The 19662-nt window shown below is 36.3% G+C and overlaps 1 protein-coding gene across 2 annotated transcripts; it reads left to right on the forward strand.

Annotated features, from left to right (window-relative positions):
* Positions 1-15106: 15106 nt before the first annotated feature.
* On the forward strand, positions 15107-17355 carry LOC113323015 (E3 ubiquitin-protein ligase SIRP1-like). 2 transcript variants are annotated; one of them, XM_026571245.1, is made up of 3 exons: positions 15107-15249; positions 15534-15560; positions 15926-17355. In XM_026571245.1, the coding sequence occupies exon 3, from the start codon at positions 15967-15969 to the stop codon at positions 17080-17082; it is 1116 nt and encodes a 371-aa protein (XP_026427030.1). In that variant the 5' UTR covers positions 15107-15249; positions 15534-15560; positions 15926-15966; the 3' UTR covers positions 17083-17355. The 2 variants fall into 2 exon arrangements, with proteins under 2 accessions (XP_026427030.1, XP_026427031.1); XM_026571246.1 differs by lacking the exon at positions 15107-15249 and having other exon boundaries at positions 15310-15560.
* Positions 17356-19662: the final 2307 nt, after the last annotated feature.

Genomic DNA, 19662 nt, shown 5'->3' on the forward strand with positions numbered 1-19662 from the left:
AGCAACAAAGGGATGCGTGTCCACGCCATTTAGCCGACCGATCTGCTCCATCAGGCGCCACCCGTGTCCGGTAGGCCACACTCCATGTTGCCGCTTGCCGGCCCCCTTTCCCATCGACCAATCAGATCGCTTTAAATGCGCCACACACACTTTTAATAAAGTTGGAAGTAGGTTGGTCGACACGCCTAAATTCCTTAAGGAATTTAATATAGGATGCCCATGTCAGTATTAAAATTATCACGGCTGTACATTTTGGACGGATGATTTATCAAGCTTAGCCGCTCCCGAACGCGACCGGACAAGCATCATCAGGCACACTGGTGAGCCCACTAATACTTCGACCAATCGAAGCCCTTCCAAATCGCCAACAGAGCCACTAACCGATTGTTCAATGTTAGATAGTCGCGCGACTTGCGAAACCCTAATTTCTGTTAAGCAGCATTACATTGCTGCCGCAAAGCGATCTCGGCCGTCCAACTTCGCCAGCCGAATTGGACGGCCTAGATTCAATTCTGATCGACGGACAAGGCGTGGATACGCGCACTGGTGGCGCGACTATAGCACTGGCCGGTCAAATAGTCTATAGCATGCTGCCAACACCAAAAAACCGTTGGCCGAAAATGGGTTGGCCACACGGCCTTTGAAACCTAAATTGAATCAACGACAGCCATTAACTTCCGCAAATCATCTCGGACGCCCGACTTCATGTCGAATCGTCCGTCCTAAATCCTATTTTAGGCACCCAACAACATGTGGCCATGATCATCGGTCATCTCCCTTCCATAAGGAAAAATCGGCCACGCCGCGGCTTTCCCATATTGCTCCTAAACGATCTCCCAAAGATGGTTGGCCGCGCTTCTTATAGGAGTCTTAAATAAATTAACGACAACCAATAACTACCGCAAATCATCTCATCCATCCAATTTAACCGGTCTAGATTTAACTTGGGCCGACCATAGGATGTCAAAATGGCTACCAGCCATCACTCTCCAATAGGGACCGACCGGCCTACCTTTGGCATGCATAAATAGTTCCCAGCAACTTCCTGAAAGTGGCCGGCCATGCTCTCTTTAAGACACTAGGTTCCGCGACTAACCATGACATGCTCAATATAAAGATTCTTCACATGCATCGATTATTTTGAGTTGCTTGTTTAAAAGCGATGCTTTACATGCATCAAATACATACGATATTTTATGAGTATCCGCTTCACAAATAACTTAGTTATGGCATCACATGCTATTCTTTGCGGCAAGTCTCATGACTTGGCTCGTCACACATGACTACCCGCCACCTAGCTTGCGCGTGATTGATCATAATAATTAGGCAAGACCCACTCAACAACTTGCTACATATTTTCTATAAAATACTCGAAACACCAAACATGTCACAAACTAGGGGATGTTCATCAGGGTATTGGTCTGGCGGTTTACAGCATGCGGCGCGCAACACGCCCATTATGAGAAATTGATAGGAAAGGCGGACAATTAGTGGCAGCAGAGAAGTAGTGGGTGTAAACTGACTCATCTTCCCTCATAGTAAAACGTGGCTTTCTACATTTTCACACGACCCCACTTCTCCATTACTCAAGTACTCCCACTTCCTATGAGATCAGGGTGCGTGCAACTATGACTGATATAAATAGGTTTCGACCTATTTTGACCAACAACAACAATTTTGGTTATCAACACAATATCCAGAAGTAAACACCAAAGAACTGATAACTTACATTCCGCAAGTCATTTTCATATTCTGATACAAGTCATAAAATAGCCACACCTTCAGAGTTAACCATTCTGATCTCAACACCTTCTTCGCTTCCCTCCCTAAGATCAACCCTTATTCTTCATTTTGTGACCGAAGCAAGACTGGAACGACCATTTATTGGTTTAGACCAGAATTGTACAGATTGATCTCTCGAATCTAAAATACTCACGTGAAGTGCATTTGTTTAGAGTTTATATTCGTTTCTCGGCGCCACACCCAAATTTACCATTTCTATAAGAATGAATTTTTACCCCAAAAAAAATATATATGGAGGTTGCGATGTAGCACCCAAAAACAAGTTGCTGCAATATATAGTGTTCGTAAAGATAATGCATATGTTTTAGTTTGTGGACCGAGCATCCAGGCTTGGGCCATCTGACGGTTCCTCAAATACCATAAAAACCATATAAGTAATTAGTGGAATCAGAACCTTTAACAATCTTGGATACACTTTGTTCATTTATTGCTTCAAGAAAATACTTTGTTCCTTAGAAAACATCAAATTTCTTAAAATAATGTCCTGATATTACTATGTTTTTTATTTAACTTTAATTTATTAAAATACAATGTTTTAATTGATGATTTAAAAAAAAATATGAAAGAAAATTAAATAAGCATCGATGTAATTTATAAAGTCTTCCTCTAATGATCCTTATAACCAATAAGAAAAATTATCAAATCTGAATCTAAATAAACAAGAAGTATTGGTATAATCTTTTTTAGCTAGAAGGTCGGGTACGTTTTTTGCTTCCCTTGGTACAAAGAAGCACTTCCAATTTTCAAAATTCGTAAGTAAACTTATGCAATCCAAAATAACGGCATTGATTATCCATTTCACCACTGTAGCCTTTACGTTTATTGCGTCTACCACGTTCCTATTATCTCCTTCTAAGTGCATATGAGTGATACTCATTTCCTTAGCACACAAAATTTCCTGCAATACACCTATAGCTTTACCTCTTGTTCTTCATTTGCCGCTGCTACTAGGATGTATCCATTCCCTTTGCATTCACCTATAAAAGAACGAATAATCAGACTCACACCTTCAGATTTATTCAAATAATGGTAAATAACATCAAAAGTTAAGATTCTCAAATGGTGCAACGGATTTGCACCATCCCACATTCCTGTCTACATGAGAAGACAGACTTCGTTCTCTTGAGATTTCTGCCAATCAACAATATATTGGATTATCTTAGTTACAAGTATAGTCATATTGATATTGTTCCCTTCGAAAATGAGCTAGCTCACACCTACATTTTTAAAGATTCCAAAGAGAAATACCTATACGTTGAATAAACTTCTGTCTTTGTAAAACAGAATCAACTAGGTTAGTTAAGCAGTCATTAAGACAACCATCGAAACCTAAATTCTGAATTATGTTTAAAATGTTAGAATCAATCAACATCCACATGCTTTTAGAAAAATCACATTGAAATAAAACACGTTGAATGGATTCAGTTTGTCTATTGTAGAAAGGACAAACCTGATCAGCATTCAACAAAAATCTGGCAAGTTTTTCTCTACCAAGAAAACACCCATGAGTGCGTTTCCATTAGAATATCAGAATTTTCGGGGGAAACTTAATCTTCTGAAGCTATTCCATCGAAATGATGTATTGTGCATAGTACTAAAATCATATAAATAATTTAGAATCACTATAAGTTGCTTTCTCCATAAACAAACCATTATGAGTCATGTTCCACCTTATCATATCCTCTCCCTGTATTGGTATTCTAATCTGAATCATACTTTTAGCAGTGACATAATCAAACAAGACCTTTAAAGTGTCTAACTTTCAGGTTTTATTTTCTTTTTCTATCAGTTGATTCACAGTTTGCATCTCTCTAGAAAATATTATAGAACTAGGTGAAACATTCGTAGTAGGTATCCAAATATGTTTCTGTAGTAATCTACGATGAAATGACTCAATAAAAACACAAATATGTCTCACAAAGAAGTAATAAAAAACGAGGAGTTTTAGATTAACAATTCGATAACAGTTTAACAAAACATAAGAGAATATAAAGGATAGGGTTGGTGTGCATGTCTGCTATTCACACACGCACACGCACTGCTAACCATAATTAATAGCGTCTAGTAACTATTATTAACAACTAATTAAAAATTAAAATTAAATAACAACTAGTACATCCATAACTCAGGTAGCCCTCTATGGAAAATGGCAGCATTTAGCAGAGACATGGCAAGTAGCTTTTTTTCCTGTCATTCCCTACCATTGAACCAATACCTTCTCAACCTCTTGTTAATTCTTCTTAATTCATATAATTTCCAGAATGGCGTAAACTTCAAATTACCATATGAATTTGTTGCAGGCAGCTTAGTTTGTGGTACAAGCCTTTTTTCCGGCTTTGGTTTGAGTTGAGAAACATGGAAGTTATATTGAATTTTAGAACTATCAGGTAATAATAAATTGTAAGCTACATCTCCAACCTTGGCCAAGATTTGATATGGTCCATAGAATTTGGCGGCTAGCTTTAAATTCCTCCCAGCTGAATTGAAGTCTGTATATAAGGTTACATCCTCAACTAAACCTAATCTCCTACTTTAAAAGATTTCTTATACCTCTTTTATTAGTTTGTTGTTTAATCCTGTGTTATGCCATCTCGAATGTTCCATTCAACATTTGACTTATCGTCTTCCTTTGCTGCAGATAGTCTTCAGCTACAACATGGAATTCAGCTTGAGATGATTTCCAAATTAAGGTGATGCAAACTCTAATGACCCGACCCTCCACCGATATTGTCTCCAATTAGCCATTAAGGTTATCCGGCAGTGTGAGGTTTTGAACAGGCATCGCTGCGGTAATGCGGCAGAAACTTTCCGGATGGCCACTCATCATTGGATTACTCCCTCCCGAGCACGCTTAACTGCAGAGTTTTCTGCCAACTTTGAAGCTAAATGTGCTGAAAAGGCCTCGGTATAATGTAGATGTTCCTTTCCTCTTGTGAGACTAGTATCTGGCATAACAACCCATCATACTCTCTCTCCTGAGTACAAGAAAACCGTCCCTTGTTGTATACCAACTAACATCAATATTGTTCCCATTTATTCACTGCATTTATCCAGCAATGTCGGATTTTTAACGGCACTACTGCGGTCATCCTGCAGCCGAGAGGTCACCCATCCTGTAACTACTCTCTTCCGAGCACGCTTAACTGAGAAATTTTTCCCACAACTCAGTGAAGTGAACCCATTAGGCCTCTGTGTTAAAAAAGGACAACCCATTACTTATATTTCATTCAAGACAACTACTGGTGAATATCGGGGTATTACAATACCACCACCTCAAATTGGAGCCGTCCTCGGCTCCAGAATATATACAAGTCCAGATCTCCGACGTTCCCTACCCATCATGAGAAGCATCTGGACTAACCCCGTCCAACGTACCTTTCCATCCTCGGCAGGTGACCCGTCGTTGGCTCTGATACTATTTGTAGTGACCCGACCCTCCATCGATACTGTCCCTTAGACACTGCGGTTACCCGACAGTACGAGATTTTGAACGGGCATCACTGCGGTAATCCAACAGAAACTTTCCGGATGGTCACCCATCCCTGGATTACTCCCGCCCGAGAACGCTTAACTACAAAGTTTTATGCCAGCTTTGGAGCTAATTGTGCTAAAAAGGCCTCGGTATAATGTAGACGTTCCTTGCCTCTTGTGACACTAGTATTTGGCATAACATCCCAGCATACTTTCCCTCCCGAGAACAAGCAAACCGTGCCTTGTTGTATCCCAACTAACACTGATATTATTCCCACTTACCCACTGTGGTTGTCCAACAGTGTAGGATTTTTAACGTCACTACCGCGATCATCTGGCAGCAACTTCCCGAGAGATCACCCATCATGTAACTACTCTCAACCGAGCACGCTTAACTGAGAAGTTTTTCCCACAACTCAGTCAAGTGAACCCATCAAGCCTAGGTGTTTGAAAGGACAAACCGTTACTTATATTCCATTCGTCCAATCACTGTCGAATATCAGGGTATTATAATACCACCACCTCAAATTGGAGATGTCCTCGGCTCCGGAATGTACACAAGCCTAGATCTCTGACGTTTCATTCCCATCATGAGAATCACCTGGACTAACCCCGTCCAGCATACCTTCCCACCCTCGGCTGATGACCCGTCGTCGGCTCTGATACCATTTGTAATGACTCTGCCCATCATGAGAAGCACCTGGACTAACCCTGCCAGCATACCTTCCCATCCTCGGCAGATGACCCATCGTCGGCTCTGATACCATTTGTAATGACTCGACCCTCCACCGATATTGTCCTCACTTACACATTCCGATTACCGCAGCGATTATCAGGCACCGCTGTGGTAATCCAACAGAAATTTCCCGGATGGTCACCCATCCCTGGATTACTCCCGCCCGAGCACGCTTAACCGCAGAATTTTCTGCCAACTTTGGAGATAACTGTGCTGAAAAAGACTTGGTATAATGTAGACGTTTTTTTTCCTCTTGTGAGACTAGTATCTGGCATAACATCCCAACATACTCTCCCTCCTGAGCACAAGCAAACCGTCCCTTGTTGTATCCCAACTAACACCGATATTATTCCCACTTACCCACTGTGGTTATCCAGCATCGTAGGATTTCTAACGGCACTACTGTGGTCATCCAACAACAGCTTCCCGAGAGGTCACCCATCTTGTAACTACTCTTGTCCGAGCACGCTTAACTGAGAAGTTTTTCCCACAACTCAGTCAAGTGAACCCATGAGGCCTTGTTATTAGGAAAGGACAAGCCATTACTTATATTCCATTCAGATAACCACAGCCGAATATTGGGGTATTACACAAACCCATACAAGGATTCAAATGGAGTTAACTTCAAACTGATATCATAAGAGGTTTTGTACCATCATTCAGACAATGGCATCCAAGTGACTCATTTTCAAGGATGGTAGCTAGTCATACACCTGAAGTAAGTTTTCAAACATTGCATTTACTCTTTCTGTTTGACCATCAGTTTGTGGATGGTGCGCAGAACTCATGTGCAGTAAGGTACCCATTTTTGCAAATAGAGCTTGCCAAAAATTACTCAAAAATATACTCTCTCTGTCAGACAATGGATTTAGGCAGTCCATGCAGTTTAAACGTAGTTTCATAGAATACCTTAGCCAGTGAGGAAGTTGTATAGGGATGACTGAGAGATAGGAAATAGTTGTAAATACCACCAAAATCGCTTATCTTCCTCCAGACTTTGGCAATCCAATGATGAAATCCATGCTGCATAGAATTGGCAATGGTTGTAAAAGCCCAGCAGGTGAAGTGTTGGTCTCTTTATTCTGCTAACAAGTATCACACTCTTATACATATTGCGGAATCTGCTGGTTCATCCCAATCCAATAAAAATACAGTTTTTTCTCTTTGATAGCTAGCTTGAGACCGTGAATGGCCACCAATTGCAGAAGTATGAACTGCCATCCCAATTTTCTGCATGAGACCATCATTTTTCCCAATGTAAATTCTTCCCGGCTACAATTTTCTTATCTTTGATAGACAACTGATTTCTAGTTGTATAGATTGGCAAACTATCATTTATTGGTATTCTTCAACATCCGAATATGGTAGTTTTTAAACCTAGATCTGGTTATTTTGATAATTTAGATCGTGGTTGATCTAAACCGAACAAAGGAGTTTATTAGATTGAACGGAAGATCCTTTGTTGAACTCAACAATAATCTTTGATTTACTTCTTCAGGTTGACAGAGCGGTTACCAAACAGACTAGTCCTTTACTATTTTAGAAGATGATCCAAAGGAGTTGAGTGCTTGAAGTCTTCATAGCGGCTGAAGAAACTTAAGATAGTGGACTTTATCTTAGAATACACATGTGTTGGCCGGATTGGTTGTGGGCGCAGGGGTACTGAGGAAACTAGGTATTATGGGTAGATTGCTTGGTTTCAACTATATGAAGTTGGTAGTGGTCTTTCTGTAGCGGCTTAATTCTGAGAGTATTAAAAACTGGACTAGGTCCATGGGTTTTTCTGCATTTACGGGTTCCTTGTTAACAAAATCTTGTTGTGTGCTTTTACTTGACTTTCCGCATTATAATTATCGTTTAGTTATAAATAATTGCACTTGTACGTTAATCAAACACTTGGGTTGATCCTTATAGTTAGGTTCCAGACTTTTATTGTACACTAAGTGTATACCTTGTGTTTGCTATCTTCTTGACAGTCTTTGTCTATGTTAGATCACACAAGGTATTGGTCATATAGGTTGATATCGGAAAGACTGTGGTGTACTTGGTACCCTTGTCATTTCAAGTACTATGAGCATATATATTATGGAAAAACCGGATGATGCAAGATTTAAACAGAGAATTGTAAGCTTCACTAAAGAGTGTAGTGCCAGAATGAAAGGGAAGATGTGGGGGAAATTTTTATGATTTACATATTCTTTTATTCTTTGGAATTACGGGGATCAAAGCTCAAACTATTGAAGTGAAACAATGATTCTTTAAGCTACCTACTAGGAATCAGATACTCATTTGTTGTGATGGAGCATCTAAAGGTAATCCAGGAAAGCAGGTCTTGGTTTTATAGACAAAAATGCTATTGGTGATTGTTTGGGAGCTGCATCAGGAGGTCTGGGGATAACAACTAATTATCTAGCCGAAGTGATTGCACCGATTATTGCAGGGGAATGGGTCGTGAGGCAGCAGTTTATAGAGGTATGTTTTAGCCTTGATTCTAAGGCTGTTTTAGTAGCTTTTAACAGTGGCAAAATACTCTGGATTGTGGAAAACAGATGGAAGAAAATCCAACAGTGTATCACCCCAATCACATTCAGACACTCATACAGAGAAATAAACTTCTCTGCAGATGCACTAGCAAAAAAAGGGGTATTGTTGGAGAGAGGTGTGGTACTCTTCCATGAAGCAAAACCTAGTTTTTTTTGGAAGATTGGAGTGTGAAGATGATTTATACTTCATATTTTGCTGATTGAGAGCTCAAAAGTATGTGTAACAAAATGTTCATTTTTACTTTGCTGTGGTGGTCTTTTTAGCTTTTATGTTTTCTGTCATCATAGCTGAGACTTAGCTCTGGCTTATTTTGTAAACTTTTGGATTATCTTTTAGTATAAAATTTCATGATTAAGAAAAAAAAAAGAGTATATATATTATGTAGTAATTACATAGGAAAAATGGAAATCTCGATGAGAAAATATGGATGAAAATATGGTCATGGTTTTGGTCCTCATCAGCTTTTTGTAGTATATGTAATGATTAACTTTATCATGATTTTCTAGCCATATGATTGCACACTTTCGACATTAACGTCTCATACTTGGAGAATAACAGTAAAACTATTATCTAGCCTCTTAAGGGTAGCGAATCCTTATTTGGCACTTTTTTTATTGTTATTCATCATATTATTTTAATATCTTCATCCGAAGATAGTCGTAATTTTGTTTATGGTGATGTTGCTAAAATGATGATGATTGAAAAAATAGCTGATGTTTTTATGCCTCATAGACTTGGACATTTACTAAGCATTTACAAACATGGTCCTGCTGGCTACCCTAAACAACATTTATTTGGATTATCAAGTGTAAATTATGGTGTGTGGTTGCTACAACAAGCAAGCAGTACTACTCATATCTCAAATAACTAAAACTATATCAAACTGGTTCGTTACATGGTGGTTTCTCTAAGAGTTATTACCATCTCCTGTTCTTGGAAATTACCTTTTGCTTTTGTTCATCATAGTGGTTGATAACTCGATATAAAATTTTACACTTAAGCTTTGATTTTTTTGTAATTCTTCAATATCGATACCTTTATAATGAAAATTAACATATATGATCCTGAATCTTAGCTTTAATGACATTGAATGATGTGGTAAATTTATGTTTCCGTCAGGTTAGATTTCAACTAATTTTCTCTAATTTGTTAAACAAATGTTGTTGGTGACACGTTAAACGTATGTTGAAATCACGATTGGTTTTGATTAATTTGGTGGAGCTAGTTTTTATCGTCGAAACTAATATTGTTGGTGACATGTTAAGTTGATTTTAAAACCAGGTTTGCTTTCAAATGGTTTTGTTGTCGTTGAACACATTATTGTTAGTGATACAACGATTTTATGTTGGAACCAAGTTCGGTTTCGACTGGTTTTGTCGACTACTGCCTATAATCGTCAATTTAATGCAGTGATATAAGTTTATGGTAAAACCATATTTGATTTTGACAGATTTTATCTACAAAGCCAATGTTGTTAGTGCTATGGTAAGTTCGTAATAGATATAGGTTTGTTTCAATTGATATTGTTTAATTATATCCTCGAAATCAATGTTCTTGATGATATCATGAGTTTATGTAAAAACCAGGTTAGGTTTCGAGTCATTTTTTCAAGTTTTATCGACGAAATTAATGTTGTTGGTGATACAAAAAGTTTTTTTATATTGGAACTAGGTTTGGTTTCAACTGATTAGGTGAAACCAAGACTGTATGCTGTAAACTTAGTTGGTTGGTACTGTTTAAAAGGGTATAATGTCTGACTTAGGCTTAACTTAGTCGGATTAAGAATTGAATCAACCAACTCTGGTTGACTCAGCTTGACTCGAATTTGAATGAAATCTGATGATTTTTTTAAATAATGTCAGTTGTATTTTGTATTGTGCTGAATTGATTTGAAAAACAAAATTATTTTCGATCGATTTCATTCTTGGAGTTTTATGTGCTTCGATTTTTCCAGGAATTATTGGTTAATCCAGTTTTATGTACCCGTTTAATGGATGGTCCACCCTTTAAAATGATCTTAAATGGTGGTCTTTTTTAATGTTTTAGGACCTAAAAACATATTTCCAGGTGTATACACATGTGAGACTTAGAAAATATATTTTTGAAATACCTAAAACACCTTCATATATGATAATACACTAGGTATCAAACTATATATGGTGATTGATAGAGAACTATATATATTCAAAATCAAACTCTTTGTAAAAACTAAAACAAGACAAAATCAGAGGTAACAATATGGTAAATGTTCCTTTTTTTTCCATATCTAGTTTCGTACATCTAGGGTTTAAGAGGTGACGATTAGATGCAGTGATATTTTAATTTATGGAGTTTTTGCTTTTTCTTTGATGTGTAGAAGTAGGTTTCACTGATTTGATTGTAGAATCAAATTTATTTTCAGATATGATATTCGTTGACGGTCTTTGAAATTATAGATCCAAAATTGTATTACGAATGTTAAGATATTGTTGAAGAATCATAGTGCTTGTTTGAGATATTTAGGGATTTTAAATCTAATTCATTAATTAGATGAGATCGAATCTAAAAATATTGTTGTTTGGTGCTTTTGATTTGTGATGTATATGTTTAGTTTTGATTTTGTTAATTTATCATTGAGATTTTAATTACCAAGGTTGTATAATTCACATCCTTGCTAAGTGGTTTGTAATTGTGTGCTCTATATTCTATTTGCCAACTGAAAACTAGTTTTTAGGAGGAACACCGTTTAGATTTTGTACTTATCGGTAGCGATTTTGCGGTACATATTCTCCCTGAAGTTGCATGATGTGATTATTCTGTACATATTTGCTCTTTATTTCAGACAATCAATGAATGTTGCTTAACAGTGAGTTGTTGGAGTCGTTGAGGCTGGCATTTTTACACAAGTCTTGTTACCTGCATATAAATATTCAATTAGACGCTTTGGGTGTGTATTCTGCAACTTCATTTCATTCTGTTTTTTATATATCCTCTTCCTTGAGAATCAGAATAGTTTATGTACACATCACGAGCTCCTAATTGTCCGCTTCGGTAATTATGTATCTATATGTAATGTTGTTTTCTAGGGACACATAAGGTTATGTACTCATTTTTACGGTGCGGGAAGATAAGTAGTGTTGTTTTCTAGGGACATATAAGGCTATGTACTCATTAAACATTTTTACTGATTATTCTTATGTTTTGTTATTAGACCCTTTTCGATAAAAATATTTTTGAGTTCAAAGTTTCAATTTCTTTTGAGCGTCAGGTTCTATACTACTAGTATTTAAGGCTTCATACTCTTCTTAGTCTTTTATACTAAGTTCTTACCAATAATATGTAGCAGTATTATAAGAAGTATTAAAGCATATTCAGTTTTCTATGCAGACCTGTTTGTGCTAAAAAAAATCTAAGTTGAAGTTCCACTTTTCTTATGTGCTACAGGTTTTATACTACACGCAGATATGCAATGCATGTATTTAAGGTTTTATACTCTTTTTTAGTCCTAATACTGACTAGTATGTTGCATTACTTTAAATGTAAATAAGCAGTATAGAAAAATAATACTCCCTCCGTCCTAATTTACTTGCCAAAATAGATTTTTGCAAAAACTTGAAACAAATTCAAATTACTTCCACATACACCATCAATCTTTCAAATTATTTGTTTAATATACTAGTTTTGTATCCTAGTTTTTATTTCTTTCTTGATAATTAAATTAGATAATTTTAGTGAGAAATATAGTAATTTTTTGGTACACTTTTATTAAAAAAAATCAATTTTGGCAAGTAAACTAGGACGGAAGGAGTACAACACTGCAAATAAAAAACTAACAACTAGAGCAAAAGCATGATGTTTGCAAATCAAAAGACTAATTACAATCTATTTTTTAATAAGATATCCTGATACATGAACATAATTCATCGTTTACATTTTAACATCTTAAATTCCAAAACTTTTATGTACTTCCAACTATAACCTAACCCAATTACCCAGTACATAACTGCATATCAATATCTACTTTCAGTATATATGAATATCTACCGTGTAATTGGTTCTTCATTGCTTGAATTCAAACTTATTTTCCGGTGAACAAGTTTATTATCAGTTCAATTAAATAGATAATGCTAAGCTATTGTCAAAAACAAAATAGTATATCTATCCACTGATGACTAGATAATTAAATCTGCAGTACATGGGAGATATCCACTGCTTTCATCCAGTACATATCGGTATCTACTGCTTTCACCCAGTATACAGGTGTATAAGTGCGGGATCATAATAATGATACATATTTGTTCATACCAGGGGTTCATGCAGTACATACTGAACCTTTGATATGTAGTGCATTAATGAATTCATAAGTACATATCAATATGTACTGTAGGATCATATTAAAGTATAAACCAGGGGTTTATACAATACGTATTGATATGTACTGTTAAAAACATTTTTTTTTCCTTTTGCAGGGTAGTACATTTGTTGTGTACCTAAGACAAACTAATCTAAGTATCCAAAAATACATATCGACATATATTAATGCTTATTCAAGCATAAATTAGGTTTTTGCCTGCTACATATTGACATGTAGTGATTTCGTAAAAACCACATATACAACAGTAATTTAAGTATCATACAGTTCATATTGGTATATATTGATACTTGTTCATACATAAATTAGGTTTTTTATCTAGTACATATTGATACGGGGTGGAAGAAGAAAAAAATGTCAAGATTATTTACTGATATCTGTTGCAAAATTAGAAATGAAGTTTTTAATTGTACCTGTTTCGGGTATAATTGTTCTTTGTTAGGAAACAATGATTTTCTTGCTTTTTGTTGTTGGTTCGGGAGTAACAGTGGGTTTTTTCCTTTTTGATTTTTGTGAATGAGTACTTTGTTCTTCGATTACTTCTCTTATGTTGATCTTTCTTGTGGTAACCTTTCTCTCTCTTTTTTTTCTTCATATATGTTTATTGATGATTTTTATTTTCGGTATCGGTTTTTTTTTCTTATGATTTTGATTTTTAGATTTTTGTTTGATGACTTTGACTTTGGATTCTTGTCTGACGATTTAAGAATACGATGATCTAATGGTTGTTTTTATTTCAGTTTTTTGAAGAGAGCAGTTTCAATAGAGAACAATTTTTTGATTTTAGTTTCAGAAGACACCTAGTAGTTAAGGACAACGTGATTTTGTTCACACGTTCAAAAGTTGATAATTTTATTTTCTCAACCATTTTTTGGACATCCAGTTAAATGATTTTTCCTACTGGACCCTAGGTTAAGTACTAGGTGTATTTTTGGACCAGTCTTGAAATCTCCCTTGATTTTTACACTGGAAGTAGGGGTGTGCAAAAAAACCGAAACCGCGGTTTTCACCCGCAACCGTCTGCAAAATTGCGGGTGAAAACCAATCCGCAATAGTCTATGGATCGGACACGGTTGAGTTTTCAAATCCGCAAGGTTTAGCGGTTTGGTTGCGGTTGGACTTTGAAATAAACGGATTCACCCGCCCCGCAAAAATTGAGTTTTAGATTTTAGATTAGATTAGATATCTCTAATTTAATTTACTAGGAATATGAGGTTCGTCCTCTTCAGAGAACATTTCAAGATCTGCATAATCTTCTTGAAGAAACTGAAGGTTTTGAAGCTTCTCGATGCTTGCATGTGATCCACTCCCTGCGTTGTGAGAACCACTGGAAAAAGAAGTTGTGCCCTCCTCTTGATACTGAATATAAACACAAAACAAGATAGTAGTTAATTATCGCCAAAGGTGGTCTAATGTGGACAAGAATCCTGCTAAAGCACTAATCCAGGAAATTTATCTTGCTGTTTGTCAATTCATAGAGGAAATTAAATTCGTTTTCAAAAACAAGGTGCTACATCAAATGATTAAAGATCAATACACTTATCAGTTGCAGTGTTAATTAAGATTACTATCTAATAAGTATATATTGTACTCATAATGTTGTGCAACAAAACTTTGGCAATTGCTTCATTGTTATTAATTTATTATCATGGGAGTGAGACAGTGAGTTAACATAAATAGAGAGATCAATTACCCATACGAAGGAATTTTCACAGATAGGCAGACTTTTTTTTTTCTTAAAAAAAGATTCTAAATCCGCAGTTAATCCGCATCCGGTCCGCATCACCCGCTAATCCGTAGATGTCAAATCCGCGGATGATTGGACCGGTTACGATTCAATTTTTCAAATCCGCAACTTTGACGCTTTGGTTGCGGGTGACTCCTAATCCGCAACCGTCCGTCCGTTGCACACCCCTAACTGGAAGGCTGGTTTCTTTTGGTATATAACCAGTGAATCGCATGGTGTTAATAGGGGTACCATGGAAAGTACCAAAACCCAAAGACTCTTATATATTTTGGTACCAACCCCAATTATTTGGCACCCCATTAGCAATCGTGAATCGGTCCCAGAGTAATTTAAGTAAGACCCGTATTATTATTTTCTTAAGGGCCATGAAAATAATTATCTCGAAATCAAATTTGTGAGGCTATCCAATCAGTCCCTTGAAAAAAATAATAAAAAAGAAACGACAGTGAACGGAAGAAGACGCGTTGGTTGGTTTATTTGTTGTTTTCTTTGCAACTTCTTCTCCCGTTTGATTTTCTTCCACTAAAAAAAAAAAGAAAAAGGAAAAAATTAAATTTAAAAATTCTAGCAGGACCAAATTCTTCATCGCTTGAAAAGGTAAAAGCATTTATTTTACAGTTCCATAATCTTCTTCTTTTAAATTTTTTGAAATTTGCATTTTCAAGGCAGTAATTAAGTATTTCTTCTATGTCAACTTAACAACAATTATCGCTGTTCTAGAATCTTCTTCATTACTGGGTAGCATTTAATTGTTTTACCTAACTTTCTTTTCTGTTTACCCTATTTTTATATATCAAATATTCTCTGTTTAATATAAAGACAATATCCTTTCATTTGTTTTTGATTAGTGGTTTTTTGTTTTTGGATTGTAATTTCTTCAGGAGGGTTTTGTGATCATCTGCTCCCGGGTAAGATTCTTTCCTTCACTTTTTGATCAATATAAACAAATTTTTTAGTTGTGGTTTGTTTCTCCTTTATTTCGTTTCTAATAGACTACCAATAATCAAGATTCTTCAGTTAACAATATCTTGCTTTTTATTTTCGCTTTATATGATCTACAACTACACTTGTTTGTTTTTCTGGGTGATCTATGTTTGGGTTATTTGATTTTGTTGACACTTTTTTGTCCTGATGATTTGTGGGCTTGGAAAAACTTCAAATTGTGGTTCCTTTTTGTTCATGGGGTTGAGGAATGCGGATAGTTTTTGTCTATTTTACTGAATTTTCTGAGGTGTTTATGTATTTATTTACGTGTATCGTTTTATATTTGCAGAGATAGAGAGATAGAATTTGGATTGATTGGTAGAGTGAAAGATGGATGAAGCTATGGTTTCTAGATATTGGTGCCATATGTGTTCACAAATCGTAAATCCATTGATAGAAGTGGAAATGAAATGCCCATTTTGTCAAAGTGGGTTTGTGGAAGAAATGTATACTGCTACCGGTGAGAATCATGAAACCGAAACTGAAACTGATATAGGATTAGGATCAGACAGAGCCTTGTCTCTTTGGGCTCCCATTTTGCTTAGCATGATGGGCGGCGGAGGCGATGGTACTCGTCACAGATTATCTAGAAGAGAATCAGGAGGAGGAGATGAAGAAGAAGAAAATGAAGAACCACAAAGAGGAGAATCCGAACAAGATGGGGAGCTTGAATCAATTCTAAGGAGGAGGAGAAGAAATTCAGCTGCAATTCTTCAGTTGCTTCATAGCCTTAGATCATGGATCATGTCTGAAATAGAGAATTCTGGAAATGAAAGTGAAAGGGAAAGAGAAAGAGACCATAATCAGGAACGTGTTATCTTGATTAACCCGTTTAATCAAGCTATAATTCTTCAAGGGTCAATTGGGCAATCTCAGAGCCAGAATCAGAACCAAAGCATCCCTGGAACTTTGGGGGATTACCTAGTTGGTCCTGGTTTAGAGTTACTTCTCCAGCATTTAGCAGAAAATGACCCAAATAGGTACGGAACCCCACCAGCTAAGAAGGAAGCAGTGGAAGCAATGCCCACTGTCACAATTGGGGAGAATTTACAATGTTCAGTATGTTTAGAAGATTTTGAGATAGGTTCTGGAGCCAAGGAGATGCCTTGTAAGCATAAGTTTCATGAAGGGTGTATTTTACCATGGTTAGAGCTTCACAGTTCTTGTCCAGTTTGCAGGTGCCAGATACCTGGTGCTGAGGATGGACCTAAAGTTGATGTAGAAGACGCGTCTGGGAATAGAACAGATAGTAATGCTGCAGGAGGAGAGAGAGGTGAAGGAGATGAAAATGGGAGGTCTTGGCTTCCGATTCCGTGGCCTTTTAGTGGCTTGTTTTCTTTATCAGGAACCCCGAATGTTGGAAATTCCCTTTCTTCTGCATCAGAATCAGCTACGTCAGCATCTGGAGCTAATAATAATAATAACAACAGCGCTGATGAGAATTGAAGAAGATGATGCTTTTGCAGCCTTACCTTGTTCTTTATCTACTCTTGTTTTTCCAGTGTATATATTTTTCTGGTTTACTAAATTCTGGATCCTGGGGAACATTACTTCCCTTTGGTGAATTCTAAGAGATTGTCTTGCCCTGTTTTTGCTTGAAGAGTTACTTCTGTATAAAGAATACTTGGTTTTTACGTCAGATTGTGCAGCAGCACCATAAAATTTGATATTCGTGTATGTTAATATGGATTTCTTTAGGCTTTCAACAAAGTCATTTAAGAACACTATTGTGCACATAAAAGGGTGTTTCTTCAATCACCACAAAAAGATCAGATTTTCACAAGATTTGTTGTTGTTTTGAGCAATTTCGTTTTTAAGAATTTAGGAAACTAGGAATTACCTATAGGTCCTATTATAGTGTTCCTACTTAGTGGCAGGTCCACCCACTAAAGCCCAGTAATCGGAGGTCCATAATAAAAAGAAAACAGAAAAATGGACCCAATTTTTTAAGCCCTGGTCCTGCACACATGTGGAACATATGGGGACGTATTTTTAAATACCGAAAACACCCTCAAGTATATAAAAGCAGTAACCAAATCCATTTCTTCTTCATTTTCTCGATCTATTCTTCTTCTTCTTAATTTTCTCATATGTGGTTCGGTGAAGAGCTCCGGCTATGAAGATCTTCTGAGGTGTTGATCAATTCGTGAACTCAAACTAAGATTAATCGGTAGGTTCACTTCCTTACTGTTGGTATAGTTTAGGTTTTCATTTTTCCTTTCTTCTTCAAAAGCTTATTTTAATTTAGGTTTTTTTCTTCTCGGATTAGAGAAATTTTCATGTTTATAGCAAAATCTAATGTTTAGGTATTAGATCTGATGTTGATAGTAAACTGGAAGAGTTTACTTTCGTCGATTTGGTATGATCTCTGAGTGTGTTTGTGTTGCACCGCGTTTTTTAATTGATTTTTGGGTTCGATCCATGAGTACGTATATGTAATACTGAAATATCTTCTTTGATTCGGTTATATTCAGAGTTTTGTCATTGTTTTTGGGTTCGATCCATGAGTACGTATGTGTAATACTGAAATATCTTCTTTGATTCGGTTATATTCAGAGTTTTGTCATTGTTTTTGGGTTCGATCCATGAGTACGTATATGTAATACTGAAATATCTTCTTTGATTCGGTTATATTCAGAGTTTTGTCATTGTTTTTGGGTTCGATCCATGAGTACGTATGTGTAATACTAAAATATCTGCTTTGATTCGGTTATATTCAGAGTTTTGTCATTGTTTTTGGATTCGATCCATGAGTGTATTTGTGTTGCACCGCGTTTTTTAATTGATTTTTGGGTTCGATCCATGAGTACGTATATGTAATACTGAAATATCTTCTTTGATTCGGTTATATTCAGAGTTTTGTCATTGGTTTTGGGTTCGATCCATGAGTACGTATGTGTAATACTGAAATATGTGCTTTGATTCGGTTATATTCAGAGTTTTGTCATTGTTTTTGGGTTCGATCCATGAGTACGAAGATTTTTAGAACATCTTGATCGATTCAAGAACCCAAATCAATTCTAGCCTTTGGTAAGTTGATTTTCCTTATTAATCTTCTTCTCGTAATGTTTATTCGAAGGTTTAGACCTTATCAGAGGAATAGTTATCGTTCTATCTTTTCCTTTCAGACATTCATCTCTGCCGTAACCTAGACAATGGTGCCCGTAAACCTACCTGTTGTCAAATTTTTCTGTGGCCGTGTTTCAGATGGAAAAATCTTAATCAAAAACTTGTTTTCTGGTTTCCTCAGATCGTTAGGTAAATATGTTGTTAATGATCCAACCATAATGATCCCAATTCAAAACATGATTCAAAATGTTGTGTTCAGTGCAGGAGCTATTTGGTGTAGGAATAAGTTATTTGGTGTATAAACAAGTTATGAAGAAATTCAGTCCGTCTCCACCAAAAAAGTTAAAAAAATCAAAGGTATTTGAAGAAGTCGAAGCTGAAAGGATGGAGAATTCACTGAAGTAGAGGTGATTGAGAGAGAAATCGAAATTGATGAAGATGAATTTGTGGCTGGAAGTTCTGCACTGACTCGGGAGGAGAGGGTCGGTTAAAAGGTGATGTTAATCTTATTTGAAACACTGATGACATGAACACTTAATCAATTAGGTTTAGTATTAATATTTTGAAAATCTGACACAGATTTTAGCCTGGGAATGGTATAGTAAACCCTGGAAATGATATAGATTTTGGGGGGAATTTTGTTGTTGGTGGAGATGTGAATATATATAAGTAAATTAGGTGGTAACTGATGGTGGTGGTACATATTTTGAGGGAATTCAACTAGTTTATATTGTTGGTGAAGAGATACTAGGTTGAATTCAAATAGAACTTATTGTTACTTTGAACTTGATACTTATGATCTTATTATTTAAGATGTTTGTTCTCTTTATTTGTTATATTGATTTTATCAGATGAATATAGTTTGAATGCCTAGTTAAAGTTCTTACTGAATGCTAATTTGATTGATTAAATACCATTGTGGAGCTTGGTGATGCACAATTGCACATTCACTTGTAT

Source organism: Papaver somniferum, chromosome 11 (assembly GCF_003573695.1).
Source record: "Papaver somniferum cultivar HN1 chromosome 11, ASM357369v1, whole genome shotgun sequence".
Classification (NCBI taxonomy): Eukaryota; Viridiplantae; Streptophyta; class Magnoliopsida; order Ranunculales; family Papaveraceae; genus Papaver; species Papaver somniferum.

Bases quoted from the DNA above. Each gene is read 5' to 3' on its own strand.
- LOC113323015 (XM_026571245.1), top strand. From the start codon at position 15,967: ATGGATGAAGCTATGGTTTCTAGATATTGGTGCCATATGTGTTCACAA.